Source organism: Dipteris shenzhenensis, chromosome 1, assembly GCF_047967505.1.
Source record: "Dipteris shenzhenensis isolate YYH24624 ecotype China chromosome 1, Dip_SZ_1.0, whole genome shotgun sequence".
In the NCBI taxonomy this organism is placed as follows: domain Eukaryota; kingdom Viridiplantae; phylum Streptophyta; class Polypodiopsida; order Gleicheniales; family Dipteridaceae; genus Dipteris; species Dipteris shenzhenensis.
The window spans coordinates 54,121,684-54,136,087 of NC_141596.1; the positions used below are offsets into that span (position 1 = coordinate 54,121,684).

The 14,404-nt window shown below is 45.6% G+C and overlaps 1 protein-coding gene across 2 annotated transcripts; it reads left to right on the top strand.

Moving 5' to 3' along the window:
• The first annotated feature begins 2,983 nt into the window (after nucleotides 1-2,983).
• On the top strand, nucleotides 2,984-8,206 carry LOC147906043 (beta-hexosaminidase 2-like). 2 transcript variants are annotated; one of them, XR_015541198.1, is made up of 3 exons: nucleotides 2,984-3,787; nucleotides 5,738-7,159; nucleotides 7,357-8,206. XR_015541198.1 is itself a non-coding variant. In XM_087376192.1 (2 exons), exons 1-2 carry the CDS (start codon nucleotides 2,986-2,988, stop codon nucleotides 6,691-6,693), a joined length of 1,758 nt encoding a protein of 585 aa, XP_087232318.1. In that variant the 5' UTR covers nucleotides 2,984-2,985; the 3' UTR covers nucleotides 6,694-7,315. The 2 variants fall into 2 exon arrangements, 1 of the variants encoding a protein (XP_087232318.1); XM_087376192.1 differs by lacking the exon at nucleotides 7,357-8,206 and having other exon boundaries at nucleotides 5,738-7,315.
• The last annotated feature ends 6,198 nt before the right edge of the window (nucleotides 8,207-14,404 follow it).

Here is a 14,404-nt window from a genome sequence, read left to right on the forward strand (position 1 = left end):
TTGCATGAAGGAGAATATAGTAGCACTTACTCCTTCTAGAAGTTAGTGGGAATTTTGTATAGAGAATGCTTTTCATCATTATTGTACTCTCAATGATTCAATCTATTTTGTAGCTATGTGATGCCAAAGATATATTGTTCACATTTCTTCTTGTAGTGACCAAAGATATGCATTGGCAATACTAATAAAAACTAATAAAAGAGGTAATGCTAGCAAAGATATACATTGTCTAATCAACCTGATGGCTTGGTGAATCGTGCAAATGAAGTTCTTGTCAACATGTTGTGACACAATAATAACGTAGTAGAATGGATGAAACCCTTGATATAAATTAGATATGCAAATAAAAACATAAATGTAGCAACTATGGACCATGAATGGACACTTGTTTTTTGCGCTACAAAGGAAATACAAATTTGTCCAACAAGCTTACAAGGGAGAAATTTCCTACCCAAATGAGAGTTGTGAGAATAGTCCATAGGGCATAAGATTTAACAATGGAAAAGATCACTTTCGCACCAAAAGATATCTAGAACTCATGACCTTCCATACATGGCTTTATTGAGAGTCAACACAATTAAAAACTTGTCATGTTGGAACCTTTTGGACAAGCATCTCTAATAGATAAATCAAAAGAAAAACCTTTATTTAGAAATGCAAAGATTGAAGACAAATGCAAGGTGGGAAATCCCTTAGTGTAAAAATATGCTAGCCTCCACAATGTCAACAATCTGAGTTGGTGGACATTAACACCAAACTTGATGTTCTTGGGTTGTAAGAAACTGGCACAACCATATGCCACATGTATAGAGGTCACGATTTCCTAGCATTTACTAGTGTCTCGACGGTTGGGTGATGCACAATCTACATACACTCATCAAAAACATGGAAATTGATGTTACTATTGACATCTATTAAAACACAATCATTTCCACACTATACTAAATATCTATCTTTCCACTAACATTGAACTACAAGGTTTCCCTCGATGATATCAACCAAATCATCCAACAATTTTCACATGATCATCACATATTGATATACACATGATAAAGAAAATCCCAACAAAAAAGTTTCACTTGGAAAAACCATGGGAAATCACAATCTCACATTATGATTCCAACATATAACACCCATATACAATTCACAACTTGGTACAACAATGTTGCGATCAAGAAGCTATATGGAAAATCATTTGCATATGCATAGTGAAGATAAGAACCCCCCCCCCCTTTTGCCCCTTTCTTTGGACTTGAAATAAAAATGCTCATTGGACATTTCCTACCATCAAGTTCCTCGGTTGGAGGAAGATCAATCTCCATTGTTTGCTGAAAACCCTTTCTAAATTGAAGGAAGGGTGAAAAACCCCTGAAAAAGTCAAAACCGAGAAGCAGAAGCCTTAAACTCTCACATATGAGCATTCTAGTAGTTGGAGAATGACAACTAATAAGATTACCAATTGAGAAATCGAACACCTGACAACTCATGCATGCTAGCTGTACCATTGTGCCACACATGGGAGATTCACTAGTAATAATAAGGAGACGTCACCTGCGTGCAATAAATATATGAAAAGTTTCCTTATCTACCCCCTATTTACGGGACCTTACCTTATAAAATGTACCTTCCTTCCCTTATATAACCCCCCTCCCTTACACTCACATGGTACCATACGATAAACCCTAGTGGACCCCCCTGGGGCACCACATCATCCGCTTGCTCTCTCCAAGTGACCGTGCTTGTAGAAGTTGCCACATCATCTACACTCAGTCCGATCATGCCTCATACTAGAATAGTCGGTGCAGACCAAAGATGTGGATGACAAATGCGACTAACATGCGGCACCACGGCTATGCATGGAGACCATTGTGGAGCACATATGCAACACTTGGCAAACTGCAACTAGAAATTACTCCTCCCGCTAGCACTTTCCCAGAAAGTAAGCTGCCGAAAAGTGATGAGTGGTATGCACGTTTTTGTTAGAATTTATGGGCCAAAATTCACATGGATATTCTCCACCAAGCAATAAAGATCATACCAGACCTTCAAGGGTTTCAATGAGATGGACTCCGATCTCCAAAAGATTTGCAAGCATCCAAGTCATGTTTGGACACAAGTGAAAACCCGAGCAACCTCACCACGGTACCTGAGGCAGCATTCGGAGTTCAACAACCAATCTACAATGAAGGCTGCTCTCCAAAAGATTTACTGGCATCTTAGAACGTCATGCCCTTGCACAAGCCAAAACCTGGAGGCCTCACAATAGCACCCGAGACAACATCCGGAGTTCAACAACCAATTAGCAACGAAAATCGAGATTTGAACCGAAGGCCAACCAAATTGCCATTTGCAACATCTACCATTGGGCGACGTAAATGTGCCACATTTACTATATTTTCAACAAGGTGAAAATTTCATTAGGTGTGCCAAAGGAGCTGTGACAACCTAACGCTTAGTTAACACAACCCTTAAATCCCCCCTAAGGTTGTCCTTGTATCCTTTCGAATTCCCATAACAAGGCCATGTCAAAAAGTTGTCCCCTGTGTGTGAAAGGGACTCGTTAAAAACAAGGCGAACATCCATTCTATGGGTCATTCTATGGGTCCTGAGTCCTAACCCTCTTTCTAAATTCTCCTGTCGAGTAGCTTGCGTCCCTGCTGCGGACTCTGAACGCCTCGACTACTTCACCTGCCAATGTCCTCATTTGGTCCCAAAGCCTTGTGAGCTTGTTAGGATACTTCACCGATATTTTTCACCTGGACAAGGCCGGCGAATTGTGTTCTGTGTCCACATTGCTGGCCTATTCCGGAGTTTCTCTCATCATCTGAGGTCTGAGGATATTGCAGGAAAGCATGGAAACCGCCGGACGCAGTGTGATCGTGGCTCTGTGCCGCCGGCTGCTCGACCTTAATAGAATGTCGCACCTTGTGTGAGGATGCAAGATCCCGTGTTCGGAGCTGCTGCAGGGGCTTGAGCTAGCCTAGGATGATGAGGATGAGGATGTTAAGGGCGTTATTAGTACTTCTGGCAATGGTCGCGCAGCCAAGCCAGGGGGACGTGTTCCTCTGGCCACAGCCCCGGTCCATCGTCTGGGGTTCAGGCCCGGCCATCCCCCTAGCTCCTTCGTTTTTCTTCCAAGTGCCGCAGCAGAGCAAGGAGCTCCGCCTCGCTAGTAGGAGGTTCCGTCGTCTCATCTTGAAGGAGAGATGGGTTCCGCTGCAAGTTCCCGTAGGCGGGGAGGAAAAGACATCGTCTGGTTACACGGAAGCGCTGCCGTATGTGACGGTGAAGGTGGCAAATCTGGAGGCGGACCTGCAACAAGGGGTGGACGAGTCGTATACGATAGTGGTGCCGGAGGAAGGGGGGGAAGGGGCAATGGTGGAGGCGGAGACCGTATGGGGGGCGCTTTACGGGATGGAGACGTTCTCGCAGCTGGTGAGGAGGGAGAAGGGAGGGGGTGAGAAGCTTGTGGTGGAGCACGGAGTGAAGGTGGAGGATGCTCCTTTATATCCGTATCGAGGAGTGATGCTGGACACAGCTCGAAACTTCTATGCATTGCCTCATCTGCTGCGAACGGTGCGCGCCCTCGCCCACAACAAGCTCAACGTTTTGCACTTGCACCTCACAGACTCGCAGTCCTTCCCTTTGGTGCTCCCCTCCGAGCCCCAGCTCGCCCGCAAGGGCTCTTACGGCCCCCGCTTCGTCTACTCTGTTGCCGATATTCAACGCCTCGTTGCCTTTGCACGCTCTCATGGAGTGCGTATAGTTCCAGAGATCGACATGCCTGGTAAGATTCACTCTTTTGTTTCGTTTCAAGGACTCTTGATAAGACGTATCAGGTCCTTTGTGATGTCAGATGGAGGACTTTTTTGTTGTATAAATGAACCGGTATTATTTATGACGTGTTTCAAAATTTATTGGCCACGCCAATCCGTCCTGGTTGACTCCTGATTTCTCAATTTTCAAGAAATCCCATAATTAATTAACGGATTACATTGAAATTTGAATCTCAGAGTTCAGAGAAAACATTTTTCTCAACAAATCACAAAACTTGGGGTTTCAAATTTTGAAGGTTTTTCCTAAGAGTTTGCCGAGTTTTTACCTAAAATATAACTGAACTGCCTGAAATTTTGTAGATTTTACAAAATTGAGAAAATAATTTTTACGGGTGAAAATGAAAATGTTGTAGGTTCATTGTATATAGTTTGGAGGTTTTCTCTGTACATTGAATTTGATTTGAGTCTAGAATTGGATCCTAGATGGCCACCAAGCTTGTAAGTTGTAGCCTAAAGTAATGACGGCCTCAAAGCTCATATTGAAGAGGCATGCCTAAGATACACCCCAAATGGAGTGGAGGATGAAAGGCATAGGGGGATACTTATAATTGAGCCTAGTAGCATACCCTCTTCTCCCCTTAAAACTGACTATAGGAGGTTTGCATATAATAGAGGAGGTGTGGGGTACCCCACGGCACTCCCCAAATTATCTTTACAAGGTGGTGCGGCTCGTTGTAGAGCAGCTTGAAGATATGCGATGGGGACTTGTCCCATTAAATGCAAAACCCCCTCGCGAAGCTTGTGTACAGGGGTATGGGGATGGCCTCTAACAAACCCATGATAAACAATTGCTAGTTGCTACATGCCATTTCACAATTTGATTGCATTAGTAGAGTGCCTCCCATGTGACAATGTTACCACTCTCAACATCCCCTCTTGACCTTAACCTATGTGCCACTTGCATTGTACCTCTCATTAGACCTCGATGGTCAAGAAGGTTGTGCACATGATTGCGCTTGTTAGGTTAAGAAGTAGATGAAAAATGTGGCTCATTTCGTGCTTCTTATTGCCTTGCCACTTGAAAGCCCTCTCGAGAGTTACCTCTAACCTTCAAAATGCACTACTTTTTTTTAAAAATTACTTGTTTGCTTATTTGTAATATTTTTAAGCTCTAAGGTTCTCTCTATAATTTTTAAGTTCTTGGGTTCTCTCACATTCTCTTTTTGTATTGCTCATGAAAACTAGTTTTGGGTGTACGAATATGAGAAAAAACGAAAAGAAAGTTTATGTAATTTGACATGATAAATTTCTTGTGGAGTCCAAATTTTATGAAAAGAAATGGAAAATACAATGATTTGCTAGTGTTTCACACGATACATTTTTCTCAGGAAAAGAAAGTTTATGTAATTTGACATGATAAATTTCTTGTGGAGTCCAAATTTTATGAAAAGAAATGGAAAATACAATGATCTGCTAGTGTTTCACACAATACATTTTTCTCAACAAATCGCAAACTGGATCTACCACTAACACCATCTTCCACCTCAGAATGATACACAAGTGTGCCTTTTGAAGCCAACCCACCAAATCCTCCTCACCACAAGAGAATTTGGAAGGTTGTCCTTGAGAATTTGTAGATTATTTCAGCAAAAAAAATGTGTGTGGAGATTTTATAAAATTGAAATAATATTTTTATAGGAAATAAAAACAACTGCAAAAATGATCCATGCAAAATTCAAGCGTCTTTCGTCTTCCCTCATGCAAAAATGATCCATCCTCTTTCTCTTTTCATGCTTCTCTCGGTTCTCTCAGTTTCTTGTCTGATGCAAAAAATGAAAGAAATCGGCCCTGCAAGTGCTAAAAATGAGAGAAATCTGCCCTGTAAGTGCTAACAATGAGAGAAATCTGCCGTGTATATGTGCGAAAAATGAAAGAAATCTGCCGTGTGCGTGTGCGAACAGGGCACAGTGGATCGTGGGGAGCGGCATATCCAGAGATCGTCACATGCCGGGACAAGTTCTGGTGGTATCCGGGAGGTCCGACGATGGCGGTGGAACCAGCGCCGGGGCAATTAGATCCATTGAGGGAGGAGACGTACAAAGTGGTGAAGAACGTGGTGGACGATGTAGCAAGCGCATTCCCAGAGCTCTTGTTCCACGCAGGGGGTGACGAACTGCAGGCAGATTGTTGGCTCGACAATTCCGTCATTCGTTCCTACGTTAGCAATGGCGGCACTTTGGGTCAGCTCCTGCACAAGTTCGTCTCCACCACCCTCCCCTTCATCACTGCTCACAGTAAAACCGCCATCTACTGGGAGGATTCCTTGCTCAGCTCCACCATTAACATCAGCTTCGCATCCTTGCCTCCCTCCTCAACCATCTTGGAGACCTGGCAGAACGGCCCCCTCTCCACCAAACGCCTCACCTCTTCCGGTTACCGCACCATCGTCGCTTCCTCTGACTTCTACTACCTCGATTGTGGGCGCGGTCGTTTCCTCGGCAACGACACTTTCGTCGACCAAATGCTCGACCCATCGCCCGGTACACCGTCCTACAACTATGGTGGCAACGGTGGCTCTTGGTGCGCCCCCTACAAGTCCTGGCAACGCATCTACGACTATGACATCGCCTTCAACCTCACTGCGCAGGAGGCCAAGCTCGTACTCGGTGGCGAAGTGTCACTCTGGTCTGAGCAGGCTGATGCCACTGTCCTTGACGGGCTTCTGTGGCCCCGCGCTTCTGCCCTCGCCGAGTCTCTGTGGTCAGGCAACCTCGGTGCCGACGGGCACCTGCGATCTGCTGAAGCCCTCAACCGCCTGAATGACTGGCGTTATCGACTGGTAGCCAGAGGCATTGCTGCCGCGCCTCTGCAGCCACTCTGGTGCCTCAAGCACCCTGGGCAGTGCAACTTAGTCTAGCTATGGGTCCAATGGTGAAGCGCTGTAATGGGCACCCCAAATTAGGCTAGGACGATTTGGCCGGGACTGCAACGGGAAATATTGTGCCTAAGGTGGTTCAAACAGCTTCGCCAATAAAGGGCTGTAAATGGGCTTGGCTTTTGAAGGAAAAATTCAACATTCTACCTCTCAAGCTCTTCTTCCTGTTGCCCCCTCTCCAATCCACCATGCACAACTCTGGGGGCTGTGCTTTGCTCTCTCACGTTCGGGTGGCTGTGGTGATTTGTTACTGCATGGACTGCTCGGGGTGGTAGCGTAAGGGAAGCCGTTCTTTATCGTTCATGATGAACTGTAATGTACCCTTGTAGAATCGAGACACGCCATCTCTTATTAGTTTGCAAGAAAAACTGCTCAGCCCGTGCTTGTGGAGGCCCTTGAGGCAACATGGACCTCCATGGTGTTTCAATGAGGCGAGTCATTTTTAAGGGTGGGAATCTGAATATATTTGCGCACGAATTGCACGTGATTGCTAGTACTGTTTTTAACCGCTTTGAATAACATTCCCTCCTTACAACATTTTAAAACATATTAGCACTACCTCCTTACTATTTTTTTGTTGAATTTGTTTTTAGATGTATTATTTTTGGTCTGGACCTTCTTTCCTAACTCTTTGATCATCTGTAGTTTTTCAAAACGTCGAAACCAAGCGTCCCTCGCAACATCACTCCAGAACCAGATGTTGAGACAATTGCGATATGCTTACACTACATATTTCCAAGAGACAGCCTGAGCTGGGGGTATCTCTAACAGGTAATAAACAGAGGAGATCGTCTTTGCAGGTTCAACAAAGAGAAGTTGGAGAGGTTGGTGATGATGGGAAGTTTGACAACAATCTAAAAAAGCGTAAGCAGGTGTAATTATCTCGGGATCCAAAAGATGGTGGATGTTCAGAATTGTCAGGATTTAGGACGTCTTCTTTGGCAAAAACTCCTCCCAAGATGAATGTATATGTGGACGCTGTGGATACTGAGGACTTGTCAAGAAAGTGGAAAGTGAGGAACAGAGACAAGTATCATAGAGGGTCACAAGAGGCTATGGGGGAAAAGCTCTCCATCATAACATCCCAAAATTGCTTCAAGGTAGACATCATCAGAAGAGTTGTACTTGAGAAACTTGTAATGATGGTTACTGATCCTGAATATGAGAGTAGCACGAAGTGGGGTGTAATGGACAGCATGAGAATGATACTGGTTTGTGGAATCTTACCGGTATGAAATCCTGTTGTGATGCTACATTGTGTGGTTGAAGGAACTAAAAAAAGACTGATGTCCAAGAGGGTTTGCATTCCCCTGAGGAAAAATCTTTGCTCCAGGTGGCATTTGCAAATGACAAATGCTTCTGTTGTGCAGTTCAGATCTCAAACAATGGCACCTCGAGTCTATGCATGCATATATTGTGGTTCAAGGAGCTTGAAAAAAGAAACTGACTTGAGTGGGCTCCAAGCCTGTGTCCTTGTAACAATGTGTCAATGTGCTGTGTACTGTTGTTGCAGAGGTTCGGGAGGGTTTGCATCCCCCTAAGAAAAGATCTTGGCATTTGCAAATGACAACGCTTCCGTGGTGCGGTTCAGATCTTAAATCTTCTGACGATGGTGTCCTGATTTGCAAACTGTTTGAGTGGCAAAGTTGAATTGCTTTAGAGGCACCCCAAGCTGTATTGTTATGGGAGATGCTGATACGATGATACACGCCTTAAAAACCGTTGCCATCCCTATTAAGACGCTTATGGCTAAAATATATAGATAACTTGTTGGATCTGCAAAAGGATGCTCCCTAACTAGATGATGTCTAAAATGTCCGGCACGTTCGCAGAGGGTATGAACCAGCAAATTCATTTCTTCGTTACCGAGAACTATGAACAGATGCATATTCTGCAGCAGAAATCAAAATTCTAAGCCAGGCAGCGGTATTAGCATTGTTAGTACGGGCAATGGTAAAATAACAATACTTTTGCAGGTCAGAAGCCACAGTGTGGTTGGAATTCACATCAGAATAGGGATAACTCTGGGTGTTATGGGACTAGTTGATGGTCTTCAAATCAATCCAAGAATCGGCAGCGAAATTTGCTCATGCAGTCAGAAAACAGATGTGCAATAGTAAGGTATTGTTGAAGCAGAAACTGTGCGGATTGACGATGGAGTCCACTGAAACAATGGCAACTTTCCTGAGCAGGCTGAAGTCCGCCTTGCAGCAGCTTGCTGCAGTTGGGGCGCCAATTAAAGATGATGATGCACAGGAATTGCTGGTGAGTGCCTCTTCAGAAGCGTAGCAAGTGAATGATGATAAGTTGAAGGGAACTTTTTGAAAAAGAGAATTTGAAGGCCCATGCAGTGGAACATGCAGGGTATGTTGAAATAAGTGATGAAGAGCTATTCGGAGCCAAAGAACAGAGCAAGCAGATAGAACATGCATTTTCAGCTGGAGACACTCTGTTTGAGCAGTCATCTGCAACTGAAGAAAGCGAGTTTTATAGACCGTGATACATCTGATCTTGACTTCAATCATCAATGATCGTGCAGTGTTATTCTAAACTTATTGTTCCATTAGTCATAGCACTACCTTTACATATGTGCTATCAAACAAAGTTTCAATTGTAGTTCGAGTCTTCTTGTAAGATTTTCAAGTGTTGTACCGCATTGTCGTGGTTTATGTCTACAAGAATCACTGAGGTTAGGTTTTGAATGAATTTGCCTTGTGTAGCTGGTCGAATTGAAAGGATCTTATGTGGTGGTGTATTTGGCCATGCGTGGGTGCTTTGTCTTGTTATGTGATCTCCTTGCTCAGTTTGAAGGAGAGGAGAGGGGGCAGGGGGGCGGATTGATAAGGATTATCAGACCTCCAAGGGCTATTGTAGAGGTTTTTATAGTTACTGGAGGCCAATGGTAGGCCATGCATATGACTGAGTGGCTGTTGCCCATGCATACTTTAAAGGTCTCCACACTTTCTCAACTAATGGGCACCTCGATTATTTTGGGGCTGTGTAGGATACTGGAGAAAAGGTGGTGTTGATATATAGATGGATTTTGTTTCCTATAGCCAACACTCTTGCAATGGAGATTATGCCCAGGAATCACACAATGCCTGAAAACAAATCAATCCGTCTCTTGTGCACACAATCAATTACCGAAATATAAACTAAAGCATGCTTATAAAGTAAAACAGCCAAAACTTGTAGAATAGATTGCACAAGATAGGCAAACCCTGATACAAAACATAGTGCACAACTAACACCATCCAATGGCTTATGTGCTGCCTAGATGTTGACTGTTGGCATTCCCATAGGTTGCCTTCTACCTCCACTGAGCACTTGTAACAGGCAAGGGGCTTGGAATAGTCTCTCACTAACTGCGCCCGTCCGAACTACTAAGTTCCGAAGTGTGGAATGGTGTTTGTAAGGGGGGGGGGGGGAGAGAGAGAGAGAGAGAGGAAGAAAGAAATTCTATTATGTCCACGGGAGAGACAGTAAAACCATTTAGTACATCTGCCTAGGGAGGGCACATGGCAGCTCACATGCAGTGCGAAAAGCCAGTTTTTTGTTGAGTGCTCGTGGTATACTGCCCACTTTTCCTAGCAGCCTTGACCTTAGCTAATTCCATTCCCTTATTTTTTAATTGAGCTCATGTGGGTCCCTTTCAGCTTGTAAGATTGTTGGAGTAGCTTGATCTGAAAAATCTCGTGAGTTAAGCATAATGATGGCATGTCCTCTAGAGTGCAAGATACTAGTTGCAACATGTCCTCTAGAGTGCAAGATACTAGTTCCTTTGGCATCTTCATCATCGTCAACCCATTCGAGGCATGACTTCTGTGACATGTGCTAGAGCCTCACTGAAAGAGGCCTCGTTGTTTTCAAGGAGCCCCGGTATTCTAGTCTTTAGTGCATTGTCACATCTAGCTTCATGTTCTTTAATCTCTTCCTGAATATCAGTTTTACTTGCCTTTGTATGAACCTTCACAATCACATCTTCCTTAATTGTTTGTACTCAAGTGTGAAAAAGGTCTTTAACTATAGAGACTATTTGAGGGGTAGGGGAGAAGCTGTGCAGGCTTCTCCTCCACTACTTAAGCTATTACTGCCTGCTTGCCAGGACCTTTAAGGACCTGCAGTTTAGCTGTCACAGCTGCCAATGGCATCTCTAACTCTCTAACCTCTTGCTTGCTCATGTGTAATAATGATGGGTCGTTTTAGACATCCATGGGAGAATGTTTGTGCATATGGAGAGGGTGTCATGGCTGCAACTGTAGAATATTGGCTGAGTAGCTGGAGTTGAGAGGGTTTTCGAAGAAAGGCTAGGCCATTCTATGTGGGCCCTACCCTAAAACACCCCAAGCTGAAAACTAACCCTTGGGCTGGGCTATCCCAGCTCGGGGTTAGAGAAAGAACTACTTGTAGTGCTGGAGAACACGAATGGATCTTGGAAAGAGACTTTGAACTGCCCCACAACCTGCTGCTGTCTATCCCGCAACCCGGTGAATGGAGGTTTGCTGCTGGAGGCGATCCTATTGTTATCTTTCTTGGGACACTACTAGCAACAGTTTGTTGTTAGATGCGACCATGTTGAAGAGGCTTGCTGCTGGGGGTGCGACCTTGTTGGCGGTGCTCTTGTTCCTGCTGTGTGAAGTGGTGCAACGCTAATGGCTGCTCTCTTCGTTTGTCGTGTTGAAGAGATGAGAGAGAGAGAGAGAGAGAGAGAGAGAGAGAGAGATTAACGTCTTGGGGAAGCCTCACAGGCCTACGGGACAAAGTACAACAACTGGAAAGAAACTCATACAAGCTGCGAAGGGCTGAAGCAAAGGGTGTGCTAGGGCTCTTGGTGCTATGTTAAGCTAAGCTATAAAGCTCAAAACCACAAGTACAAAAAGACTGGAGCTGATAAACTGAGAGGTTGAGACTCAGTAGCCAAAACCCAGTATTGTGGTGGCTCTTCGGTGGGCTACAAAGATATCCCAGATCTGTGTCTATTGGATTGTCTCTTGTTGTGGTGCAGGGTGTGGTCTCCTCGATATCTGTATCCAAAGAGCTATATCAAGAGTGACATCTTGTCTTGGGCGGTCTCCTCTAAGGAGGGTGAAGATGGGTCGGACCTTGATTGTGCGTTCTCTGGTCACTCTCCGTGTCGTGCGTGGGCTCTGCTCCCATCGCTCGGCAGCATTGTGTCGTCTCATTGCGATGATCCATGTTGCTCGGAGTAGACTCAAATGCATAGAAATCCGTGACCAAATGCATAGAAATCCGTGACATGTCGCTGTGATTGGTCTGCCTCAGCGTCCTGTGGTGGTGCCAGTGCTAGCTACTGTGTGATCTGTCGTAGTAGTGTCTCTCTTCATCGTCGCATAGAGCCCAATGCAGACCTGATCATTGAAGTGGATTAGATGGGAGAGTGGACCAAAGCCATGCCCTTCCTAAAAGAGGAGTGATAGCGTCGCCAGATCTCATAGTAGGTTAGGCAGACACACAAGAGACGCTCCTCTGTCTCGACTGGAGAGAGAGAGAGAGAGAGAGAGAGGTATTAATGTCCACTAAAGACCAACAAGTTTATAGGACTAACCTTTGTCTTGGTCATTGAGTCATATGTGATCCAATGGCCCTTGTGAGCTACATGTATCTAGAGACATGCGGCATCCACGTTGGCGGTGGCCTACACAAGGATCATCGAATAAACTTGCACATGGTGACGGCCTATGCAAGAACCGTTAGATCTCATCTAGATATGACGGTTGGGAATGGTGTGATTCACATGCCATTGGACTGAAATATCATCCAATGATGGAGAAACGGTGCTGCTGTTGGAAGTCAGCATCTCTTGATGTCACATCGATCTGAGTGAGGGCCTTGCTTGTGTGCCTGCCCCGTGAGCGATTAGGGTAGGATGGGTGAGGGCCTATGTTGTGGGTGTGCCCAACCCCTGTGAGGGTAGGTAGAGTAGGGCAGATCTGATGGCTTGCCACCTTGGGAGCCCATGATGACACGTTGTCTATGGTGCCATGCAGACAAGCTATGGGCTGGCCAAGAGCAGCTCAGCTCCTATGTTGCGTGGCAGCTCCCTTCGAAGCGCCTATATATGTCGTTGTGGCGGGCCTATGATTTGCAGGTGTACAGCCCCCCCGGGAAGCCCATTTGTAGGCAGAGGTGGGCCGACCTGCTGTTTGGTCACCTAGGCCTGGTGGTCGGGCTGTGTAGGGCAGGGAGCAGCCCCTATAGACTGCTTGGAAGCCCCTTGTAGGGGTGCAGGGTGAGGCAGGCCAGCTGGCTGGCAGCCCTCACAGAGGGCAATAGGGATCCCACCTTATAGGTCTGTGTGTGGCAGCCCCTTGGGCAGGGCCCACCTACTGTAGGGGTCAGCCTACAGACCAGCATGCTGGTAGGGGTCGTGGCTGCCTATATATAGGCCCCCCTCCCACACCTGAGGCAGGCCAGTTGGCTGGTAGCCATCACATAGGGCAGGAGGGGAGCCCCCCTTATAGGGCTGTGTGTGGCAGCCCCTTGGGCAGGTATGGGGTCAGCCCACAGACCAGCATGCTGGTGGGGGGGTGGATGCCTATATATAGGCTGCGTCTCACACTTGTTTGTATCTCGGTTTGGAGCATTGGTGCCTATCTATAGCATAGGTTTTCCCCACCGTTCTTGGGGGTTTTGTCCTCAGATCCTTTGCAGTCTCTTGTGATTTCTTCTTGAAGAAAAGGGGTAGGGGACAGATTGGAGAAAGAGGGGATTGATGAGAGGAAGGGAGAGAAGGAAGGAGAAGGGGTCAGAGAGAGAGAGAGAGTAGGCTGCAAGCAGGAGGAAGGAGGAGGGAGGGGGAGAGAGAGAGAGAGAGAGAGAGAGAGAGAGAGAGAGAGAGTAGGCTGCAAGTAGGAGGAAGGAGGAGGGAGAGTAGATAGATTAGATGTCACATCAAAAGGTATTTCAAGAGTGGTGGATGGGGACTGATATAGTCCCTCCACAATTCCCACCTAAAGGTCCACTAAAATAGCCCTTCCCCCCCGGGGCTTTGTTACAGCCATCCCTTCCCATATGATTTTTCCCTCAAAATTACATGTACTGGCTGCTACGCAATGGTGCTGGGACGTCAAGGTGAGCCTAGTAAAAGATGGGGGTACTCCTGGACAATACTCTGTGGCTGCCATGACTGTTCATCCTCTAGAAGCCCTTTCCCTCTGATGAGGTACTAAATGTATACCCTTTAAAAAAATAATAATAATAATAATAATCTAATGTATACCCTATTGCGGAATACTCGATCTCTGAAACCCACAATGCATTCAGGAATATAGAGAATGTGACCTTCCTCATCCATGGGTGGCAACTCAGGTGGGACATGCACATGCTGTCCCACATGTGGTTTCAGCAAGGATACATGGAAAACATCATGGATCTTGGAGGTACTAGGTAGTTCCAATCGATACGCTACCACTCCAACCTTGCGGATGATCTTGTAAGGTCTGTAATACCTATGAGCAAGCTTGGTATTGGTATTACCTTTAGTGAGGCATAACGGTTCTTATGGAAATGCAAGTGCACATAATCCCCGTCTTTGAAAGACAAATATCTCCGAGGTAGTCAAAAAGCCGAGCAGCTTGAAGCGAGCCAATCAAAAAGGCGAGCCACCAAAAGCGAGCCAAGACCAAGTTGCCTTGGCTAATAGTGAACTATTGAACTAGTTAAGTCCTCCATC